General features: G+C 38.9%; 1 protein-coding gene across 1 annotated transcript in view; it reads right to left on the minus strand.

Moving 5' to 3' along the window:
- The window catches only part of LY86 (lymphocyte antigen 86), a 73,819-nt gene that overhangs the window by 21,909 nt on the left and 27,567 nt on the right, over window positions 1-24,343 (minus strand). The window contains exons 2-3 of the mRNA XM_016160999.2: window positions 13,467-13,553; window positions 12,067-12,195 (exon numbers count right to left, since the gene is read on the minus strand). Coding sequence (XP_016016485.1) covers window positions 12,067-12,195; window positions 13,467-13,553 — 216 coding nt within the window. The remainder of the gene's footprint in view (window positions 1-12,066; window positions 12,196-13,466; window positions 13,554-24,343) is intronic.

The following is a 24,343-nucleotide window of genomic DNA, read 5'->3' on the forward strand; positions in this document are numbered from 1 at the left end:
GTGGCTACAGTATTGGACACTGCATTTATAAGTCAGCACTGACTAATAGAAATATAAGGTGAGCTACTTATGTAATTAAAATTTTTCTAGTAGCCACATATGAAAAATAGAAAAATGAAACAAGTAAAATTAATTTAATAACATGTATTTTAACCCACATATTAAAATATTATAATTTCGATATGTAACCAGTATAAAAATTGTTAATATTTTAAGTTCTTTTGTTACACGAGTGTTTTTTTTTTTTTCACAAAGTCTTCAAAATCCAGAGTGTATTGTACACTTAGAATGTCTCACTTTGGACTGACCACCTTTCTGATGCTCGACAGCCACATGTGACTAGTGGCTACTATACTGGACACCGCCAATTTTTAAGTCATTGATGAGGAATTGAGGTGAAATGGTTTGTTTCCAACTTTATTCCTCCTTCAAGACCTTTTTGTCTTTACTGCTCAGGTTTCCTCTGAGAGATACATAACCCCTGACAGTAAGAAGGAAAAGAGAATTTCAGTTTATTTCCCTCTACCAACCTATTCCTGGATTTGTGTGGATAAACACTTAATATAACTTTCAAAATATAACTTGTGAATTTGTGGGCTGATTGGATTCCCAGAAATGGAAATAAGGAAGATGGTGATGGGAGGAAAGAGAAGAAAAGAAATTGAATTGACCTCCAGAAACTCGGGGCAGCTGCAGGAAACAGCAACGTGATTGGAAACAATAAAACAGACATTGCAGAGAGCGGCCCTTTTCAGATTGGGTGTCTCTGCGGTCCACACATATCAGAGCTCTCAGGATGTTTTTAAAATGCAAATGCCAATGATCCATGGGATCAGAGTTTTGGGGTGATATAGGGGAGCTGGGAGTTGGCCTTAATTAGGGCATCTTAAATGACTATTACGTGAAAATATGTGAGTCATTGAGCTGAATTTGTGAAATTCCATAAAGGCCAAGAATTTGTAAAAGAGCTTGTATCGTCTTAGAAAATTAAAAATGTTTCTGATCCTGTGTCATCATTAGTCTCAATATGCTGGCTCAAATAAAATAAAAACTGACTGATGTCACAGGGCAGTTTCACATATTATTGGCCCTTACAAAAGGACTTGAGTTTGAGGATGGGGAGGAATCTCCTGGAGCTATAGGATTCCTCAACCGGCAATGTGTTCCTTATGTATGTATGTATGTATGTATGTATGTATGTATGTATGTATGTATGTATTTATTAAAAGGTTCTATCTGGCTCGGTCATTCCTGGTGCCCTCTCCAGGGTGACGATCGTTTCTAGTTCTATTTTTCGCAATGCAAGAGGGGAGTTTTCTGCTAATGCAGTACTAAGCTACTGTTTTTGTTTATTTTTTATTAATACATAGCAGCAGCAGCTGCCCAGTAATCACAAGCAGGAATCCACAGCTGCTTGAAATAGTTTGAAGTACGCAGACAAAGAATAAAACATGAAGGGAAGAAAGGCTAAAGGCTGAGGAGACTGTACTTCAAATTTCCAATTCCATGAGAAATGCAAATGGGGCTCTCTTCCCAGAGGTGCCAGCAGTCTGTGGAGACCCCAATTTGTCAGCCACCAGAGAATAGGCAGCTTGGACCAAAGTCAAGATTCTGCTACCAGTGAGGAAAAAGGCCTTTAACTTCTAAGCATCAAAGGCTCTACTGCCTCTCAGGTCCTTGTTAAAATGCAGACTTCCACTCTGAGATTGATGACTTCAGGGGCTCAGAGCCTTTGTTTAAGAAATCCCTAATCGGCTGCATGAAGTAGCAACCATTTATCACTTATTGAGTGCTTACTGTGTGCCGAACTTTGTTCTAAGGCCTTCACATACATTATCCCATTTTATCCTTACAACGGTCTCGTGAAGTCACTCATATTTTCCTTATCATACAGATGAAGAAACTGAAGCTCATAGAGATTGAGTAACTTGCCTGAAGTCCCATAACAATAAGTGGCAGTAAAGGTCCAGCTCTGTAGGTCTAGCTTCGAACTCTGTGCTTACTATCTGCTAGGACGGTGGTTCTCAGAGTGTGATTTCTCGACCAGCATCATTAACCTTACCTGGGGACTTGATAGGAATGCAAATTATCAGGCTCCTCTCCAGATCTACCAAATTGCAGACTGGGGATTAGTCTAACAGTCTGTGGCTGAACAAGTTCTCCAGGTAATTGTGATGCATGTCGAGTTTGAAAACCACTAAAATGGTCCAAGGCCCCTGCTTTCCAATGCAGCACTGCAGTGTGATGAGACAAGCAATAGAATGTTCTTTAAGAATAATAATATTGATTTTAGTGGCATGCTGCCTGCAACTACAAAACGACAGCACAGATGATGATGGCAGGAGAAACCGCAATTTCCCAGGTGGCAGACAACCATCACCCCCCGCCCAAAGTCAAGATTCTGCTATTGATTCATCCATGGGAAGTGAAACCAAGACACTTTGTCATCTGGGCTATTAGCAATGGTTGATGAAGGCTAGGACCAGAAGCTGCGATTGAGAGAGACTAAGGAAAAAGTGCAGGGTCCAGCTAAGCAGAAAGTCTGAAGTAAATGAGACTGTAGAAGCAGGTGGCCTAAAATGGCACAGAAATCAAAGATGAGCAAACAGGTAAGACAGAGGTGATACCCTGGTGAAGATATATTTTAAAATCGAATCCTCAGGTACAGCTACTTATTCCCCTTCTCTTGTATGAGAAATCAATGACTGTATTCCTAGGGCTAGTATCTGTTAACTTGTGTACAGTGAATGTGAAACAGTTGAAAATTGAGGCCCACAGTAGGGGCGCATGGCTGTGGGTGTGCTTTATAGAGGTTTTCATGTCGCTGGCATAGATTAATGGTGGAGTTTCTTCAAGGAAGCACTTGTCCAGAAGACGGCTTTTACTACCTTTTACTAGAGCAGTGTGAGTTATAAGGCATTTTGCAGAGAGCATTTATGGGAATTTTTCTAAATTTAGGCAATTTCCAATTTTCCTTCATTTTATAGCCTTGTGCAAGAGAGGACATGGGGAAACAGAGTTAGTGAGGGCAATAGAAATCTAACTGGTGAAATCTGAATTGCTGATGTAGATAGAACTGTTAAGACTGAATTTTGAATAGTTACAGACAGTGAGATTGAGAAAGCTCTGCAATTAATGGTGCTTCCAGGATGGCCAGGCACATGTGTTCAGTATGAACCAGGACAGACAAAAACCACTCTAGTTAATGAAAGGGAGGGAGGACAGGAAACCAACAAGTGCACCCACAATGCTTTTATCTTTGTCTTATTTGTATATGTAAAATCAGTGAATATTAAAGCAGAATCCCTTAGCTTCTGTCAGGGATAATATCTACCTTGTGGGCAAAGTTATGTCAGACTTTACAGTTCTTAGGGGATCTACTCAGTTGTATATTGAAATTTATCTAATTATGATATATTCTCTGCTTTGGACAAACACAAAACAGGAAAGTTCAAATTTACACAAAAGATAAATCAAGGAGCAATACTTTTCTTGACTAAAAGATTCTTCAGCTTGCAAAAGGTGTCACTGTAATGTTTATTTTAATTACAAGCTTTCCAGATGCATTTAAATTTAAGTCCACAACTAATTATTTTCTGTAGCTTACACATTGTATGAAGCAAACTATATCAATATCTGTTGTATGTATTTCATGATAGATTTTGCTCCTACTGGATAGTGATTAGTGTACATGTACAGGTACAAGAGCACCATGCATTGGCAGTTCTTGTGGGGCCTGCTGTGGCCTGGACCTCTCTGGTGTTCTGACAATGGTATAATATCAGGTTTCATTATGTTTTATCTATATCAATCACAGCTGTCAAGGTCTCAAAGAAGAGCCCTTGACCTACAGGTATTCTAGTTTATGATCATACTATATGCCCTGTGTACACATACATGCACACACACACACACACACACACAATTATTTAACTTCCTCAAGCTTTTATTTTAATTTTGGTTGGTTTTGGAAAGAGGGTGGGTACAATTGAGTCAATCTATGAAATAATAAACAAACCATTTTTGAAAGCCAATTATTACTTAGTGCTGCAAAACCAATGTCTTTTGCCTAGGTTGACTTATACTGGCTAGAATTCATAGTGGCTTGGGCAGAACCAAGTTTAACAGTCGATGTGTCTTTTGCCATCAAGAGTGAAAATCTTGTCTTTATTCTATTTACTCTATGGCCTTAATCTGGGTCTTTGCCCAGATCTTCGCCTGAGAACATCCTTTCTATGTAGTCCTACACAATATATTCTAGACAGCCAAAACATGGACCACCCTGCTCCTGTGAGTAATTCCTCCACTGTACATTTTTTTATGTGGGTGGAGTGCATTCTGGAGGGGCCTGTTCCTAATTCCCAGATTAACTTTTAAGTTTCCTTTTTAACAGGAAGTCCTACAATCATTTTTTTTTTTTTGCTCTATTTTATTTATTATTTCACTTTCATCTTCCTGAGAAGGGATATTCTAGGAAACTTGTAGAAGAAAACAAACCCCATTTTTTGTTATTGTCATTGTTGAGAATGGACATCAAGGTGTATTAAACTCTTGATAAGTCAGAAGAGAGTGAAAGGGACTAGGGTAAACTCAACTCATTTCCAAGCTAGACGAGGCTGTGGGTGTCTCATGTGAAGTGTTGTTTAGTCTGACAAACCCAAATTTGGGGAAAAGTCCTATGTCAGAGGATTGTGAGATAACCTTGTTGGGAACATGGGGTTAGACCACACCTCCATGGATAGATGTCAAGATTCCCTGAAGGGGCGGACATTGCTACAGTCACTCATTCTGGGAAGAAGTCAAGCCATGGGCAGAAAATGAGAACTTTAAAGGCTAACCTTAGACCAAGGTGAGAAAACAAATCTGCACAGAAAGACACAAGAAGAAAAGATTTCTTTGGTCACTATTCAGGAAATTCTGGGATCCCGAGCAGATTGGAAGAGTGTTGGGCCAGCTGCCCCCTGGTTTCTGGTGAGTTGGTTTGAGACAGAATCCTCACCGCTGGCTCGTTTCTATGAGGGACCCTAGCCCGAGTTTATAAAGCAGCTGTTAAGTCACTCAACCTGCTCCACTACCTGCCTCAAGGTCTCTCAGATAGGGGAGGAAGCAGAGAGAGACATTTTTATGTTTATTACATGCTTTCTAACACGTCAAGCATGTTATACCTCTTTTCTTTTTTAGTTTTCCACTGTTACTCAGTAAAGAATTATGGTTACTTTCATTTTATAGATGAAAGAACTGAGAACCAGAGATTACACGATCCTTTGGCCAGAAAGGCCTCTGTCGCCAGGCTGTAAACAGCAGCTGCAGGAAGGGGAGGAGACCGTGAATCCTGCTCTCTGGCTTTTTCATTAGGTGCTCTTTCTTCCTTGGCATTGCCTCTTTTATCGGCCTTTGTGTCAAGTCCCTGTTCCTTATCTCAAAGCTAATTCGTTGGCACTGGCAAAGCATAGTTAAAGTGGAGTTATTACATTTTCCTAAATAACCTGGATCTGAATTTTTTCTGAACTTCATGTCAGTGTTCACCATAGTAAAAGCCTGGGGGTATCTGTGCTCAGTAATGCTGATCGAGAGCCCTGATTCTTACTTTACAGCACTCATTCTCACATTTAAGCATGCCTGTTTTTGAGCAGTTGTGGGCTAAGAACAGTTTTTACATATTAAATGGTAGGGAAAAACCTCAAAAGAAGAATTATATTTCAAGACATGAAAAATTACATGAAATTTAATTTCAGATAATAGTATTCATCAGTAAAGTTTTGTTCGCACACAACTTTGCCCACTCATTTCCATATTGTATACAGTCCTTTTACGCTACAACAGAGTTGAGTAGTTGTAACAGAGACAATATGGTCTGCAAAGCTTAAAATATTTATTGTCTTGCCTCTTACAGGAAACGTTTGCTGACCAGTGACCTGGAGGGCTCAATAGAATACAGAGTGCTAAGCCCCAACCCCAGAGTTTCTATTTATGAAGTCTGGGTAGAAATCAAAAATTTGTATCCTAATAAGTTCTTTGTTGATGCTGATGTTGCTGGTCTGGGGATCACACTTGGAGGAACACTGCCTTATATAATGGCTGGTTATACCCAAAGATGATCACTTGATTCCTATAATTTGCTCATGCCTTTTAAATCCTCTTTTTCAGCACTAGTAGAGGGATAAAAATGAGTTATTCTTCTCAAGCAGAGTTTTCTTTATGTTCAAAGAAGGTATGTAGCAGATAGGTTAAGAGCAAGTCTCTGGAGCCCGACTTTTTGGAGAGAAACCTGGCTCCATTGACCACTGGCTTTGTGACTTTGTGTAAGTAACTTTTCTGAGTCTCAATTTCTTCATTTGTTAATGTTAGATTAATAACAATAGTTTCTATATGTCATAAGGTTGATGCAACAGTAAATTAGTTGTTATACATCATGTACCTGGAAAGGTCCCTGGTACATATTAAGTGATATGATAACATTGGTTCTCATCATGCAATGCCTACCTGGGCTAAGGTACTAGTCCTCAACCTTGGCTAAATGTTTAAATCAGGTGGCTTTGGTCCTATCCCCAGAGACTCTGATTTAATCAGTCCGAAGTAGTCAGTGTTGGGATCTTAAAAAATTTATGAGTAACTATGGGAGGTAAACACACAGCATAAATATATATATGCCTTACTGTTAAAGTGTACAGCTGAAACTTATTGGATTTCATTAACCAATGTCACCATAAAAAAAATTTTTTTTTAAAGGAGGTTATAATGCATCACTGCCTAAAAGAAACATGAAAGTCGCATGTATAATTTTGTTTTTTAGTAGGCACATTTAAGAAATTGAAATTAATTTTAACAATATGTTAATAATGTTTTATTGTTGATAAATAATTAATATGTATTGATGATATATTTTATTTAACTCATTATTTCCAAATACTATCATTTCGACATACACCAATTTAACAATTTGAGATATTTTGTTTTTTTTTTCATATTAAGTCTTTCAAATTGAGTCTGTGTTTTACACTTACAGTACATTTTAATTTAGACCAACTATGTTTCTGTGGCTGATTAGCCACATGTGGCTAACTAATGTGTCACCAAGATTGAGATCCCCTGGTGAAAGGGCACAGTTGGTGATTATGGACCAGGCCAAAACTAACTAACTACACAGAAGTTCTACCAGCATTACTCTTCTTAACTTGAATATTAAGGAAGTTTACTGCAACTTCCCTCCTGAGGCCTAATAATTAAGTGTGGTCACTAAGAACATTCAATTAATTCCAACGTAGTCTTAAAAATTGATGTTGAGCTGATGGAACCAATTTGAAAGCATGACAATCAAGTAAAGCAAATTAATCTGTATGACCAGCTTAGGAAAGACAGAAATTAGATGAGCATTAACGGAGTAGGAAGTAGAACAGAGGGCTGTTATGGGACCTTCTCAATGAACCAATGGGTACAGTGGCCGGGGATATCCCAGGGAGAAGACGTATAATGGATGGTGGACAGTCTATACAACTGTTTGATTCAGAATTTTCTGTTTAATTCCAAACATCATTAAATGTTAAGTAGGTTATGACTCTTTTTGAAAACTCTCATTTACTCTAAAGAGAAAGAGAATTCATCTTCTCTAGTGTTTCCTATGATGATCAACAAATATTAAATTGTAACCATATAAATTAAAAGCAAAAATGATTTCCAAAAAAGATGACAATAAAGATCTATTCTTCCATCATTTAGAGATAACCACTACTAAGTGCCTAAATGTATACTATTTCAGAGTTTGTTTGGTGTATATACTTAGACACATTTTAATAAGAACAGGATCCAATAGTCAGTACTCTTTTATAACAAGCTTGTTTGTCACTTGACAATACCTTTATGAGTTTATTTCATGTAACTTAATAATCTCCTACAACATTGTTTAAAAGCCCAGCATATTGTACCTTTGTTTGGTAGAACAATGATCTACTTAGTCAATCTCCTACAACTGGACATGTAAACTGTTTCCCCCAAATTATTAATCACGCTGTAAATGATAATGTCCAAAGATCATCAATCACTTGGGCTTCAAATCCAATGTACTCTTGCCTTAGAGCTACCTGAGAAAGATGCAGAAGAGAAGAGAACATTTTATTCACACAGTCTCACTAGGCCTAAACCATTTTGTAATTTTATCTGGCTTGGAGAATAGCAAGTGGGATGCAGGTTGCAGAGAATATATCAAACAATTCACCTACGGCTGACACCTTAATAGGCCGCCTGCAGTGGACACCAAGTTTTCTCACTGCTCTGCTAAGAAGGACCTGCAAACCCCAGAGGAACTTTGCTTCCTGCCCAATATGTCAGAAGCAGCTTGTGCTTGGGTTTGGATTGACTTCAGTTCTCCTCAGTGTTGTGCTTTCCTGTTGATTCCGGTCTTAGAATTAATCACTTCTTTTCAATAGAATCATTCCTGCAGTAGGTTGGCAGGTGGGTTAAAAAATTTTAATAACCCAAGAAGCCTCTGAATTTAAGATTTTAGTTTTTCTGGCTTATTAGTTTATATGATTATTTGTTCATGCAGTATTTGTATATCACTTTTCTGATCATGTTATACTATGTGAGATTTCCTGACAACTTCTTGAGTTCTGGCTTCTCAGCCTGCTCAGGCAGCTACTAACCCCAGGGTGACAAGGCAAATGAATGGCCGAAGCACTACCCAGTATTCAGATAAGGTAAATACCAGCCTTCTGAGCTTCTAAACTGAATTGGACACCTTAGTTTGGGGAGAACAATATCTCTTCTATTTTATTAATTCTGTTAAAACCACTCATAGAGGAAAAAATAGGTTTTCTTAAATTTGGAGGACAAGATAACTTACTATTTGCTAGAATTTAATCTGCTTGTGTCTTTGTGGCATGCATAAACATCATTAAATAGTCACTTTGGAGGTGTTATACTTGCATTCAATCCATCACATGCACATTCAATAAAGCAAGTATTTATTATATCTTTACTCTGTGCCAGGCTCCCTTTGTCTGCAGAGTATATAGAAACAGAGGAGCAAGAGATATTCCTGCTTTTGAGGAGTTCAAATTTTGAAGTGTCTGCCTTCAAGAAACACACACACACACAATCTAACTATAGAATACAAAAAATAATTCTGCCTCAGATAAGTGAGAAGGTGATGCTCCAGGTGCATCTAGAGAAACCAATTCATGGGCTGAGGGTTGGAAGTTTTCTGAGAGGAAGTGATAATTGAGTGAGGTTTAGATGGAAGACAAATGGGAAACAAGCATTAGAGGTTAAGGGAACCATCAGGACAACATCATGTGTGTTAAAACACAGAACGTGGTTAGAAAGTGGCAAATAATTTGATGCAGCTGTTGCTAAAGGTGCACGTGGGCCAAAATGTGGCTGGAGAAATAGGTTAAAGTCAAATCTGGATAAACTTTGGTCACTAAAGAACTTAGATTTCGTTCTGCAGAAATGGGATCCTTGAAGTCTCTTGGGAAGTGCAGTGACATCAGATCTGTATTTGACAGGACTACCCTAGCAGCAGTTGGGAGATAGGAAAACCATTTAGGAAACCATTTCCATCATCCTGGAGGGAGACAGGGAAACTTGATCTAGAGAATAAAGAAAGGCAGCCCAGTATTGTTTCTTTCTTACTAAGTTGGTAGTACTTTCAAGTACACCTGTTTCCATATTTGCATTTAAAAATATTTATTTGGGGGAAAACTTGGAAAGATAAGCAAAAGACAGCAGATAGGACTATAGATGCTGGCTAGAGGTGGCAGCCTATGAAGTTGTCAGTCTTTCTCAAGAGTTTATTGTTTAATTATAAGCTCAAGATGCTTTGAGTTTCTCTAGAACATTCTATAAAATCAAGAATGCTTGCAGACCACCAGTGTTATTATGCTATGCCCAAATACACACACCTATACGCATATGCTAAGAAGTCTATAACAGGCTTTCAAATAACCTTAAGGCAAACAGGAAACTAATTCTGTATTAAATTTCCCAGACTTTCTGTGTTCAAACGCTTTGAACCTGTTAGGGATAAACTGTGCCTCTCAAGTTTCCTTGGCATTTTGTTTGTACCTCTTTAATGCACACACTACATACAGCAGCTTGGAAGGATTGTTTCGTGGATCTCTAATCTCTTCTAGTCCATCTTAAATGTCCTTAAAGGCAGAAATCATAGTTGGTTCATCTTCAGGCTTCCTGAAGTGTTAGGCACAGAGTTGGGACTTAGTCAATGTTGAAGGAAGGGAGGAGGGGAGGAAGGGAGGAAGGAAGGAAGGAAGGAAGGAAGGAAGGAAGGAAGGAAGGAAGGAAGGAAGGAAGGAAGGAAGGAAACAAAGAATGGCTGATTGTGGGATAAGGAGTTTGGGACAAGAATGGCTGAGGGCAGGTAGGAAAGATTAAATAAGGACCAACTAATGAAGAGTTCACATGCTAAGAAAATACATGAATGCACCTGATTAATCAGAAATATTTTCAGTAAGTTCAGAGAGGAAAACTGACTAATCATGCTATGCTAGATGAGCTAGGAAGACAAAACTGTCCTAGACTAAAACAAAGTCAGATCACTTGCCAGAAAGAATTTTAAATGATTTTAAATAAACTCCTGGCCAAAAGGCACATTTATCCATTTCGTTGTTGATTCTTTTGTTTCTGCATTCTTTAGAAGTTAAGATTATGGGCCCTGGAGCCGGCCTTTGAACCATGAGTCTCCTACAAGCTCTGCGACTTGGTACAAGTTTCTAAAACTCTCTGTGCCTCAGTTTCTGCATCTATAAAGTTAGAGTATTAGTAATACTAGCTCTTAAGCTTGGAGTAGTAAGTAAATGACTTGCTGGATATAAAACTTTTAGAACAGTGCCTAGTATAAATGTTTCAAAATGTTAGCCTTTTCATTCTGTATAATTGCTGTATTTAGCACTCCCTATGTATCAGGTACATTTAAAATCCTGGGAATAAAAAGATGAAGATGATACTATCTATCCTCAAAAAGCTGATAGTCTATTGGGGATAATGAGGGGAAATAAACAATTATAAGCCAACATGGGAAGTGCTATAATAAATGTATGTATCACACTCTTCAGGGAGCAGAGAGGAGGGTGAGGAGGGAGGGCTGAGCTGAGGTTGGTAATCTGCACAATACAGCCAAGTCCACTGACTTCATTTGGTCTTTATTCCTTTAAATTCCCTATTTTATTTTCTTGTACAGACAAACTTCCTTTGTCTGCATCCCTTACTATGGGAAGGGGATCCTAATTTCCTCTAGATTTTTTGTTTAGAAAGCATAATTGGGTGATTTCCTTCTGGCTTCTTTGAATGAGGAAGTAGAGGAGTGGGTATTTCTAGGGTGTGGGGTTAGGGGTATGCTCCCCTTGGCCAATGGGAATAGAAAGGAGGCCCTGGCAATGAGAAAGAGAACAACTTTTGCGGAGGGAGCATTACAGACCAGACCAAAGTTTTAGGTAAATAAACAGAGGCATCTCAGGACCTTGGTGAAGATGCTGGGTGAGGACCAGAGGAGAAGCGAGGTGGGGACAGGCAGGAGTGGGGTTCCTATGCTCGTCTCAGGTATGCACAGGAAGAGGTGGGAGATTAGTGAATTGAAGAAAGAGAAGGTACAATACAATGGGTTTATGCTTCTGTGCATTGAGTCTAGCCACCTAATGCCCCATCAGTCAATGACTCGAATGGGAAAGACCACAGTAAAATGCTGACATTTAGAAAACTTTGTCTTTTTCAGAGTCCATTGCTATAGTGAGGAGACCATGCTAGTAAAAGATTGCTGAGGAGAAACGTGGAAATACTTTGAACCTCAATGGATCTTGGGAAACTACTGGTTCCTTCTGTTGCTAGCCTTTATTATAAGTTGCCACTACGAACACTAGTGCCATTCTGTTTATAAACTGCCTCACAGGCATATTTCACTTGATTTTCACACCCGCCTTGTAAGGTGGGCCTGTGGGTGGGCCTTATGGCTATTTTTAGATAACAGCATATGACACAGCACTTATAAGCTGACAAGTGAGGTTAAGTTTGTCTCCAGGTGAGGAGTAGAGCCAGTGAGCAAGAGAGGCAGCTTACCCCCTTTCCTTCTTCCACAGAAAGAAAACTTGGGTAGATCTTCTTCACAGATCGGATAGGAGTAACTTAAAATGGATTCTTCTTTAGTGAAGAGAGTTATGTCAAGATACAACTGTTTGATGTCCTCTCCTAAAGGGAAAGAAAGGATCAGCTTTAGTATCTTTTGCTGTATGCCAAAGCATTCAAAATTATGAGCCCAAAGGCCTTTCACCTCTAAAAGTCTGTGCTATATGAGGAACAGTTTTCTTCTTTTCTTGGTAAAACAGCATTTAGACAGTGCTGCAGGGGATATGAGATGTGGCCCTTTCACAAACTTTATTTATCTGGAGCAAGGTAGTTTATCTCTGTGCTCCCCTTCCCTGATGCCATGGCTGGTTAATGTGATTGCTGCAGGTCAGGCCTCTACAACTTCTCAGCTACATAGTATCACATACCTCCCCTGAGAGCACTGGCCTGTGGTCAAGCTTGCATATTCCTCACTGTTGCTAGGCAGAAATTGTAGCATAGTTACACAGGAAGCTTCAGGGTGCTCTTCAGTGCTGGCTTCCAATTCGTTCTGGAACTTTTTTTCTATTCCTTCCTTTTATGTTCTGCTTACTCCTTCTATTTGGCTCTTTCTTTCTTTCTTTCTTTCTTTCTTTCTTTCTTTCTTTCTTTCTTTCTTTCTTCAAATCATTTAATGTACTAAGTTGCTATACAGTTCAGATATTATGCAAGAGTTTGAAAATATGAAGATGCTTGAGAGTTCTTGGACTCTGAGAATGTTTCTTCCATTTTTATGGAATAAATCCAAATGCTAAGTTTATTAAATCCTTCTGCTCTGGTTGTGATAAAACTATTTTAGAAAGGAGATACTCTACTAGCTCTAGCAATATAATGACTAAATATAATGGCATGACCATATAAAAATAATCAGAAAGTATTCTTGCTCATCGATTGGGGTAGAGGGAGAAGATATTACATCTTCGCCTGTGTCAAGTTTTAAGAACTTACATGAGCTATTTAAGAAATAAAATAACACAAAGACGAGCCTGCTGCTAGTAGTAGACTTGTTCATTGCTGTGATAACTAGGCAGAAGCTCTCTTCTGAACAGAGGTCAATATTTAGGCTTAAAATATTTTTTTTTTCTTTGCTGGACATGCTGATTCCAGGTGCTCCTATCATTTAAACAAGCACCTAGAGTCTTTTCAGTGCAAAAGCACAGCATAAAATGAGAGTTCTACTCTATCTAGACATAACCTGGAGAGAGAACTGGAAATGAAGATGTAAATATAGTTAATTCCAGAGTGTGATGGGGAACGGTAGCTTAGCCAGCCAATATAGTCAGTACAAATGGTGTGTGTGTGAACCAGGCAGAGGATATGCAATGTTTTATTTTATGTCAATAACTTTTACTTACTCAGAATGATTCCAAATCTAACATTGAGATTTGATTTTAACTGTTTGGAACACTGTTCAACAGAAAAGCCAAAATCTTGTAATGGATCTGCCAAGGAGAAAACAAGAGATTAGGTGTGGGTACATTGTATATTCTACAAACTCATATTCTAAATTCACACCAATTATATTACTTTTTCTATATGAATCACTAAAATTGACTCAAAAACATATCTCCCAATACTCTTCTTACATAGGTCCATGATCTTTAAACAGCCCCTCCCAGTTTCTGCAAAGTCAACGTTGGTCAACATCGTGCTCACTCTGAAGTTGAGGTCTCAGTCTGTGAAATGAACACACTGTCTTGATGGGTGGGTTACCTCTTTATTTGTTAAATTTTTTTCATTGTTCAAATCTTTTTATTTCCTGAATTTAGACTAAAAATAGCTCATTGATCACACAGAACACTTTACAAAGTATTTATTATTGTAATTAAAACAGAGGGAGGTGGGAAAAAAAATGACATAGATGTTAGAAGCTCTGTTCATCCCTCTGGTGACCAAATCAAAGTTGTGAAGGAAACAAGGAGCAGCAGCAAGGAAAAATCACCTGAGATCTAGAGGAACAAGCCATACCACTAGGGAGAAATCTAAGAAATTGCCTTGCAACAGCAGAAGGTAGGAAGGGGTGAGGATATGAGGCTACCGGGTATCTAACGGCTAAGTGAGATGGAGGCTGCGACAGTGGCAGCGGCAGATGCCTCTTAAAGGGACCGAGTCTGTGAGAGGAATTTTGCAGTGACAGACCTGCTGTTATAAGCACCAGTGATGATTAGGCTGCGCGCAGGAGGCACCAGGGATTTACAGGGCGACATTGTCTGGAGTGAGGGCCTAGGCAAGACTTGCTCTGTACAGCAGTGCTGGCAGTATCCATTGTTTCCTGTTGAGCCCTTTCCCCTCCCAGCATGCGGACACAGTGCCGCCATAGCCAAGATGTCATTAAACTTGATAACAGAAGTCGCTCTGCCCAGAGAATTCCCTGAAACTCTGCCTTCCCCAACTCACAGCCCCACCCAAGCCACAACCAGGTATAACCTCAGTGGGTCAGGTGCTCCTTGCTAAGACTCACACTGGAGGCAGCTGCCCTTGGTTTCTGGTGTGGTCTTTTGAGGCAACTATCAGCACAGCATCTGTGGATTGCTTGCTGAATCTTAAGAGGCGGCCCCAGAGAGGCACAGGCTTGGGCTAAATTTGGCCTGCAGCTGAACCCCTCTCTGGACTGTGTAACTGGACACCTATTTCACAAATCCACACTAATAAGACTTGTAGACTTAGGAACTTTGCTTAGTACATAGAAACATACATGAAAAGGCTGAATGGGAATACAAAGAAGCAGAAACCATGTGAGAGAACAGAACAGAGAACCAGATATAATGGAGTCAAGTAATCTAACTGATGCAGAGTTCAAAACACTGGATATAAAGAAGCTCTATGAACTTTGGGGAATTGTAGATGAATTCAGTCAGAACTTCAACAAAAATAAAAAACATAAAAATGGAAATGGAAATTATAAAAGGGAACCAGTCTGAAACGAGAACACATTATTCAAGGTGAGAAGTATATTAAGTGGAATAAACAAAGGAATAGACAATGTGAATAAAGAAGAGGATCAAATGACCTATCTAGAGAATGGGAAAGCCAAGGACACTCAATCAGAATGGCAAGAAAAAAGATGCCAAGACTATAAAAATAATTTAAGGAGCATATGGGACACTATTAAGGGTCCAAATCTCTGTCTGATTGGCATACCTGAAGAAAAATCAAGATGTTGAACCGCTGTTTGAAGGAATAATGATGGAAAACTTCCCTAACCTGGTAAAGGAAATAGACATAAAACCCAGGAAGCTCAGAGAATCACAAAAACCAGGGATCCCAAAAGGCCCACACCAAGACACATCATAATTAAAATGCCAAAAGTTAAATACAAAGAAAGAATATTAAAAGCAGCAGGAGAAACACAGTTACCTATAAGGAAACACACATATGACTGACAGCTGATTTCTCAAAAAGAAACTATGCAGGACGGAAGGACTTGGCACAAAATATTTGACAGGTGAAGACCCAGAATCTACAACCAAGAATGCTTTATCCAGCAAAGCTGTCATTTGAAATCGAAGGACAGATAAAGAGCTTCCCAGATACAAATAAGCTAAAGGAATTTATCACCACTAAGCCAGTATTACAGGAAATGTTGAAGGACTTCTTTAAGAAGAAAAAAAACATGTATCAAAAACAGGAATAAAGAATGGTAACAACTACAATCCTATTAATAAGTACCTTAAATGGAAAAGAATTAAGTGCTCCAATCAAAAGATAGAGTGGTTGAAAGGATAAGAAAACAATATCCCTACATATGCTGCCTACAAGAAACTAACCTCGGATTAAAAGACACATACTGAAAGGAAGGAGATGAAAAAAGATATTGCTTTGATGGACCTAGAAGCTATTTAAGTCAGACAGAGAAAGATAAATACTGTATGATTTCACTTATATGTGGAATCGAAGGAATAAAAAGAACAAACTAATCAAAAACAGACTCACAAATGTCGTGGACAATTTGGTGATGGACAGAGGCATAGGGGGATTGGGAGGCTGGGAGAAAGGGTGAAGGGTTAAAGAAGTACAAATTAGGAGCTGATGAATGGTCACAGGGATGGGGAGCATGGCATAGGGAATGCAGTTCATTAATACATTGGCTAGGTGAAGGGCCAGGGGAGGGAGGGAGCAATCGGGGGATCGTTTTATGAATTATATAGATGTCTAACCAATGTACTGTATACTTGAAACTAATTAAGATAAATAAATTAAAATAAAATAAAATAAAATAAAATAGAGGGAAATAAATGCACATTTTCAAAGTTAAGACCTGCCTTCAAAATTCCATCCCATCCCATCTCATCCTATTCAATGTAATACTTTTTTCCCCAAATTTTCCACAATATGTGAGGTATTGTGTTAGCTATGATAAAGACTACAAAGCTAATATTTTTTACACATAATTTCTACTCATTTAAAAAGCTCCAAGAGCTCTTCTACACCTTGAAATAGAGTCAAGAAATGTTCATCTGGCCCATCTTCCATCCTCCATGTTACCAACCATTCTCCCATTCCTTCAGGTGAGGCTGCGACGTAAGCATGAGGCAAGTTCCCACCATCTCTGATTTGCTCACATGCCTCCTCCCATTTCTAGTCTCACCCCTCTGGGCCATTGTCTTGTCTTTGTTGTGAAGGCTTCCCTGATAGTCTCCAAAATATTCATTTGCTTCTCTGAATTCTTAAAACGGTCATGTCTGAAACACTTTTTAAAGTGTACAAACATGTATAACTTTGTACTTTGTGCTTTGACTTCACTTAATCCAAATACAGAACTCCTGACAAGCAGGAGTTGGTGTTTTGTTTTGTTTCGTTTTGTTCCCTTTTCTTTTATGTTTCCCACTGGCCCTGAGGGAGTAGAGCTGGGTCTTTGTTGCACTAGTCACTGAGCTGTGCACTTTATAAGAGTTCTATTTAATTTTTCAGACTCCCCAGTGTCTAACAGAGAGAATGATTGTTGGGCACACAGTAAACACTCCATAAATGTATATAATGAATGGATGCATGGGCCATGTATTAAGCAATCATCTCTCAGCTTCAAATCCAGCCTTTTGAACTTTGCTTTATAAATCTGGGGCTCTCTGCAATCATATCTCTCCTTTGTCATCTGCCAGAGAGATGCCAGAGGGAGACTGAGGCTGAGTGGGAAAGGAACTTTCTCCTTCTTGCATACTCACTGATCCTTGAGAGTGTTACCCGGTGATAGCTTATCACCCTGGCAGTGGCGACTGGTTCCAGTATTCAGCTCTCTGTTGCCCCTTCCCCATATTAGCTAAGGCTCAGCTCTGTGGGTCTCTAAGCTCCTGTGGTGACAGTAGTACCTCAGAAGCTGTCACCCCTTCCCCACAGGGATCTTTTTTCAGGGTTGTAGGTTCTAATAGATCCAATCTCTGCCTTCTGCTCTCTCAACCCTTGGGGTGGCAGCTGCTTCCTCATTGTCTCTTTTTTGCTTTTTCATTTCTCTAGTGACTGCTTAACTAATTCCCTATACTAAATCTCTGTTAAAATAATTGATATAGTCCTGTTTTCATGACCAGACCCAGACTGCTATAATAAATAATGATCTTGAGAGATAGGTATGGTTTTCTTCATTTCATAGACGGGAAAATCTAGACTCAGAGAGGTTGTATTAACAGTCAGAGTTAAGATTCGAACACACAAACAAACAAACAAACAAACAAACAAAAGCCAAAGAAATAAACAAAGAAACAAATAAAAAATTGACCCCCCTCACCCCCACCATTGTGCAGAGGCATTCATGAAGTAGAGCCTCAAAGATGTATGCTAACTATTTGATTTGTAAGACTGTCTAGAATACTTTGCGTGCAGGCCTAGGGCATCTGGTAGTTCTCTTTCATAACTGGTTTCAGTTTCAGTGGAGTTATAAGCTCCCATTTGTCAATGATAGTGTTTTAGACAGTTTTATATCCCCCATTGCTGACCTGGAAGGTACATAACTGTCTATGGTTTCTGCCATGGAAATGATCAGTAGGCAATTTCAGCCTTGCAATCTAATCTAGTGCATTTGTGCTGATAAACCCCCTTTGATCTGGGGTAGGGGGGAAGCCATTTTCTCTTATTCTCATTTTACTTCATAAGCATCTTTATGCTGTCTTAGGGTTTTCTTTAGCTTAGAAAATAGGAGCGGGGGGTTATGGAGCAATTGTTTCTGTTGCATTTTTGACACTCAGTATTAAATAAGAGCGCCCAACTAACAGACATTTAGGGAAGTGCAGCCTCAAAATTGAAAATAATTTTAAGTTGCTATCTGAGAAAAGATAGATAGAGACTAAATATGTATTGCTTAACCAATTAACAGTTACAGAATTATACTATACATTTATCAATATTTAAAAAAAAGAAATATAGAGAATAAACTAAAGGCAGGAGAAGGAAATAAAACATCTCATTGGTACTGAAAAAATATTGTTAGAAAAATAATCTTAATAAGGAACAAAGTCACAAAGAAAGTAGTAGGTTGCTTTTTTTCTGAGAATGTGTATATAAAAACAGAAAGATTGCTTAGGGCTTTGGTGATCTTTCCTAGCGGTTATTTCAATTTTATATTTGAGAGCAAATTTTATATTTGGGAGTGAAAATGCAGTTTGCTGTTGTCTTGGAGAAAGTGATATCAGTTCCTCTTGTCTCCCAATTCCACCCTCACAAACTCATATTCTTCCCTCTACTGATTTGTTTTTTTACTCAGGCACTTAGCATGCCTATATTATATTATATTTTCTTGTATACCACTGTCATTCCTCTACTTGATACTGCAAGCTGGACTCTCCAGCCTTAGGCCTAGCATAATATCTTAAGATTATATTAGGTTCTGAGTAATTGTTTGCTGAATAAATAATAAGGGTTATATGTACATTTTTTTTTTTTTTTTTTTTTTGGTGGGTGCTGTCCTGTGCGTTGTAAGAGGCATCTTTGGCCTCTACCCACTACATACCAGTAGCATTCCTACCCCCACCTCCAAATGTAACAATCAAAAATGTCTCCAGACATTGCCAAATATCCCCTGGGGGACAAACTCACCCCTGGCGGAGAACCACTGCTTTGAAAAATTGCTTTTTCAATTACCATATTACCTCAGAATCACCTGCCAAAATAAAAGACAGTGGATTGCATTTTTTAAGCAGCTCTCCTTGTATAATATCAGAACTGATCAGAGCGAGGGGGAGATTGTCCTCTGGACACTTGCTTCTGGTAATTTTTAATACATATAAATTAGATAATTTAAATTTGGATCTTCCGAATTAATATAATTGAAGGTTAATGAGAGTTGGTGTTCTCAGGCTTCGAGGATAGAGAGAAACGTTTCCTCCAAACCCGTCAGTGTAGAGCAGCAAAGGAGCTGAGGAAAGAAGCAGGGCTTTATGGTAAAGTGTGCAATCTCTTCATTTAGAATACTTTTTCCTTAGCTTCTAAGTTACACGCATTTCTGTGTGTCCTGTCGATATATATGGCTTCCACCCAAGGAAAGATGGTAGTTACAGTGTGTGAACCCAGTATGTCGTTACAGTGCCGAGCCCAGGGCCCAGGGACACACGTGGGTGGAAGGCTGAGGGCCGGTCCTGCTGGGACTGAAGAAGAGCCTCCAGGATGTTTGCAGCATCTGCCTTGTATGTTAAGGGCAGCGACAGTCAGATAGATGTGTCCTGGAACTGTTTTGGGCCTATTCATGGATAGAAAAGACTTAGATAAACAGGTGGGGCTTAGCATGTACAAGGTCTTAACAAATCTCAGATCCAGAAACATTCTTGTGCCTTAAGGTCTGATGATCTCCTGGGCTGGGCTGGGCTGGGCTGGACTGGAATTGGGTGGGTATCCAGGAGAGGATAAACTTGCTTGGTATTATCTAGCCAGTGTTGGGATCTGAAATGAAATCAGAGGGAAGAAAACAAAACCCAAGGGCTCGGCTTATGGAAGTGCAGTTCCCCATCAAGGACAGACCTGCCACCAGCCTAATGGGTCCCTGATTATACACTCTGCTGGGCTTTCTGCGGGTGTGGTCTCAGGTGAGCTTCCTGTCATTAAGTCCTGGAGTCCACTGGCATCGCTGGGTGCCCTGAAGTGTGTGTTGCTGGTTGGGTGGTTTAAGGGATAGAGTAGGGGCCAACTCTTATGCTGCTCGTGCCATTTCACATTTCATAACTCTGCTTAAGGTTTTTTTTTTTTTTTTTTTTTTTTTACTTTGTGTCTTGAAATAATCATATTCTCATAGGAAGTTGCAAAAAAAATGAGAGGTTTCAGGCATACTTTACCCAATTTCCCTCCATGGTAACATCTTACATATAGCACAATATCAAAACTAGGAAATTGACAGTAGTATATTCTACATTGCTAATTTAGGTTTTATATGCACTTGTGTGTGCATGTGTGCATGTGTGCATGCACTCATGCATGCACGTGCATGTACTTATGGTTCTATTGCTCTGGTTTCAAAAAACTGTGGCTTTCCTGCTCCCATGGGAAGGTGGAATTCTTATAACAATGCCACCCTTAAAAAGAGCTGACAGACTTCCAGCCTCACGTCCACTAGCCTTCCCCATGTTCACATCCAGCTCCAGCCCCAAGCTTATCCTAGTCCTTCCTGCTGCATAGAGTTTGTCTCTCTCTCTCTTCTTTTTCTCTCTCCTCCTCCCTCTCCTTCTCCCTCTTTTCTCTTCTTTCTTTGCTTCTTTCTTCCCCTCCCTCACTCTCTCTCCCTCTCTCTTGTTACCATCTCCTCTCTTTCTTTCTCTCTCCTTTTCTTTTTTCTTCCCCACTTTCCCTCTCTCTTTTTCTGCTTGCACCCCTCCAGTACTTAGATGGACAACACCCTGAGACTCAAAACACTGACTTTCTTCTAACATATCTTAACCTCCATGGTCCATTCCCTGTAGCCCACATTACTTTTGGAGCTGATATTGCTTCCTGCATGTTCTGTTATCAGAAAACAGGCTGACTCCAGGAGTGTTAGATATTACCAAGCATGTTTCACAGCATGCTTCCAATAGAGGCACAGCTTGGGGAGGGTAGAGAAGGACAATAGAGAACAGGGGAGGCCTTACTGTCAGTGAAAGCAACTCTAACGCTATGTGGAGAAAAGAAAAACTTAGGCAAACAGAATGTGAGCAAAGCTGGTTCGCTTCTAGTTGCTTAATAAAATAGCACTGAATAGTTTCTTGTTATTTAATAAAAGGATATATGAGGGTTCTTCGGAGAAATAGAAGCAATAAAATATATATTAAATATATTCTACTGTATATATAAAATATATATTACATAAAGAGTATGTGGTGAATACATTTAGCATATCTAATATATCCGTCTATCTGTCTATCTATTTATCTATCTATCTATCCATTCATCTATCTATCATCCATCTATCTACCTACCTACCTAACTACCTACCTACCTTCCTATCTGAGAGATTTTTTTGTAAGTAATTGGCTCACATAATTGGGGTTGGGGGCACAGTCAACAAGCCTGAAATCTATAGGACAGGCCAGCAGGTTGGAAATTCAGGTAAGAGTTGATATCTGAAGGCTGGCAGGCCAAAAACTCAGGCTGAATTTCTATGCTGCAGTTTTCAGACCGAATTGCTTCTTCAGGAAACCTCAGTCTTTTCTCTTCGACTGATTGGATGAGGCTCGCCCATGGCATAGAGGATAATCTTCTTTCCTCAAGGTTCGCTGTTTATAAATGTTAATCACATCCACGAATGCCATCACAGCAACATCATGACCAAAGAGCTGGGCATTAGAGCCTAGCCAAGTTGACACATAAAGTTCACTATCATATGGGGTCCTTTGTGTCGTATTGCCTGAATCCTCAGCAGCAATTCCAACTGTGCATTCACAATCCTTGTTCTTATATGGTCAGTAGTTACTCTGAGATTCAAATGCCTCTAAATAATTCCATATGTTTATGGGATGATTTTTTGAGCCCCTACCAGTGGCAGAAACTATGCCGAGTACTTGGGATACAGAGAAGTAGAATAAATAAGGATGTCCTGGTCCCATGCAAGCACAGAGAGTGAGCCAGTAACTTTCTGGGAAGCCAATGGTAACTTTGGAGGAAGAGCGAGACATTATCTGATCTATGCTCTCATTGCATGCCGTGATTTCTTTCCTTTCTATCTAAATCCTGACTTCTGTTGAAAATGTTAACCTCATCCAACCAGCTTCTTTCTCTCTATGCCTATGAACTTATGATCTATGCTAGTTATTTAGCATATTATATAGACAATATTATGTAGTTATTCAATATTTTATATGATAACGCCTTGCCTCTTCAACCAATGTGAGATCCCCAAGGGCAGGACTTTTTTTATTATATATTATTATATTACATCTTCTTATATTTTTGATTACCCCTCCTCTTCTCATTGTGTCTGACATGCACCTGCAAAGACAAGTATTAATTCAGTGTTTGCTGGATAAACGACTCTTGCTTTTTGTTCTTTACTTTCAGAATACATATTTATCTTTATCTGCAGTGTAAAAATATACTTGAGAAATTTCCAATAAATGCCTTGTGAAAGGTTTAGATCTCATTATAAGAAAACTTTGATTGCTTCTCTCAGCCTTTCATACCTTCGTAATACAGCTCAGCCACACCTCTCTCCAGAATATCATCTGTGCTTTCCTTGTCTATCCTTTCTCTGGTCTCTAACGGCATGCAGTATATACTTTCTAAAGAAATTTTATTTAAGTTTATTTTTTTTTATTATGGTGACATTGGTTAATAAAATCCAGTGTTTCAGGTATACAATTCAAAAATAAGCATTGTGTGTTCACTGCCCATAGTTAGATTTCTTTTTGTCATCACATTATTTGACCCCTTTTACACCTTCTACCTCTCCTCTCCCTCTTCCCCCACCTCCAACTCTCTGGTAACCACTAGTCTATTGTTTATGTCCATAAGCCTCTGTTTTTCCTGTTTGTTTGTTGCTTTTAGGGTTATATCCACATATAAGTGTATATCTCCTATCTTTATCATCACAAATGTGGTAAGTATTTCTAGTTTGCAACTCTTGCAGATTATACTAGGGTATAAACTGTGAGAGGTTAAAAATGGTTTTATTCATCTTCAGATAACCAGTTTACTCTAGTGGACGTGCCCAAGAATGTTAGTTGGTTGGATAAATAGATGAAAAGATCAGATACTTTGATAATAGCAGAAAGGAAGCTGAGCTTTCACTTCTAGGTTTGCTGGGTGCCAGAGATTACTTGGGAAACCTAAGATGGGAGGCCTCTGATATAGATATCTCCTCATACCTGGAAGACTCTCTGAGAAAGTGCTAATGTATTACCTTTGTCGTTATAATAATGGAAATTTGCTTTGGTGCTTGGGATGGAGTTTCTGAGTGTGGTTTAAAACCTTGTCCAGACCAAATAGTTGCGGATATTCCTCTGTCATCTTTCACAATTATTTTCCAAATAAAACAAGATAACAAACAAACATCGCTTTTGACTTCTTCCTTTAAGTTAGATGATTACTAGTTCTGCAAGCTTGTACTCTCTTTATGATATAGGTCTAATTGTATATGGATCAGAACATTTGCCTATTTGCCTGGCTATATTTTGATTAGGGTGTTTTAATTTTCTTATGTGATTCATAGGATAACATTCAATGGTTGTTGTGGATCCTTAAAAAGATGATGAATAAGGCTTTAGGGAGATGTTGTTGCTGGAAACTCATTACCATAAAAACACAAATTAACTTTCCTCTTTTCTGTCCTTGATGCCACTGTGGTGTGTTCCTCCAACCCCTTCACTTATACTCCTTCTCTGCCTTTGAAGAGAAAGAAATGTTGTTCTGTTATTTCTTGATCTCTTCTTTTTTCCACCTGTCAAATTTTATCACTATATAATCACACAGCAAGGGCCCCTAATGGGCCCTTATTTCAAGTAAGAGTAGTTTCATACTCATTAAAGTCTCTTCAGTTGGCATTTCACTGGGAATACACTCACACATTTAAAGTCAGATATGTCATCTGGCTTCTTGTGTATTCAATACTTAAATATGTTTTTGATATCAATCACAACAAAAATGGAATGGACATCATCACAGTGGAATATCTACTATTTTTAATATGTGAGGCCAAGAACTCAAACATCTTGCAGGCTGCCTGGTAAGCTCAGTGAATTAATGAATTTTTGAGTGTGAAGTTATGTTTGAGCTGCCAAATTCAAAATTCCGGATCCCTCACTTGTCTGCTTCTTACTGCAAAAGAAATGGAATTCATTGGAATTTA

Source organism: Rousettus aegyptiacus, unplaced genomic scaffold, assembly GCF_014176215.1.
Source record: "Rousettus aegyptiacus isolate mRouAeg1 unplaced genomic scaffold, mRouAeg1.p scaffold_m13_p_1, whole genome shotgun sequence".
Classification (NCBI taxonomy): Eukaryota; Metazoa; Chordata; class Mammalia; order Chiroptera; family Pteropodidae; genus Rousettus; species Rousettus aegyptiacus.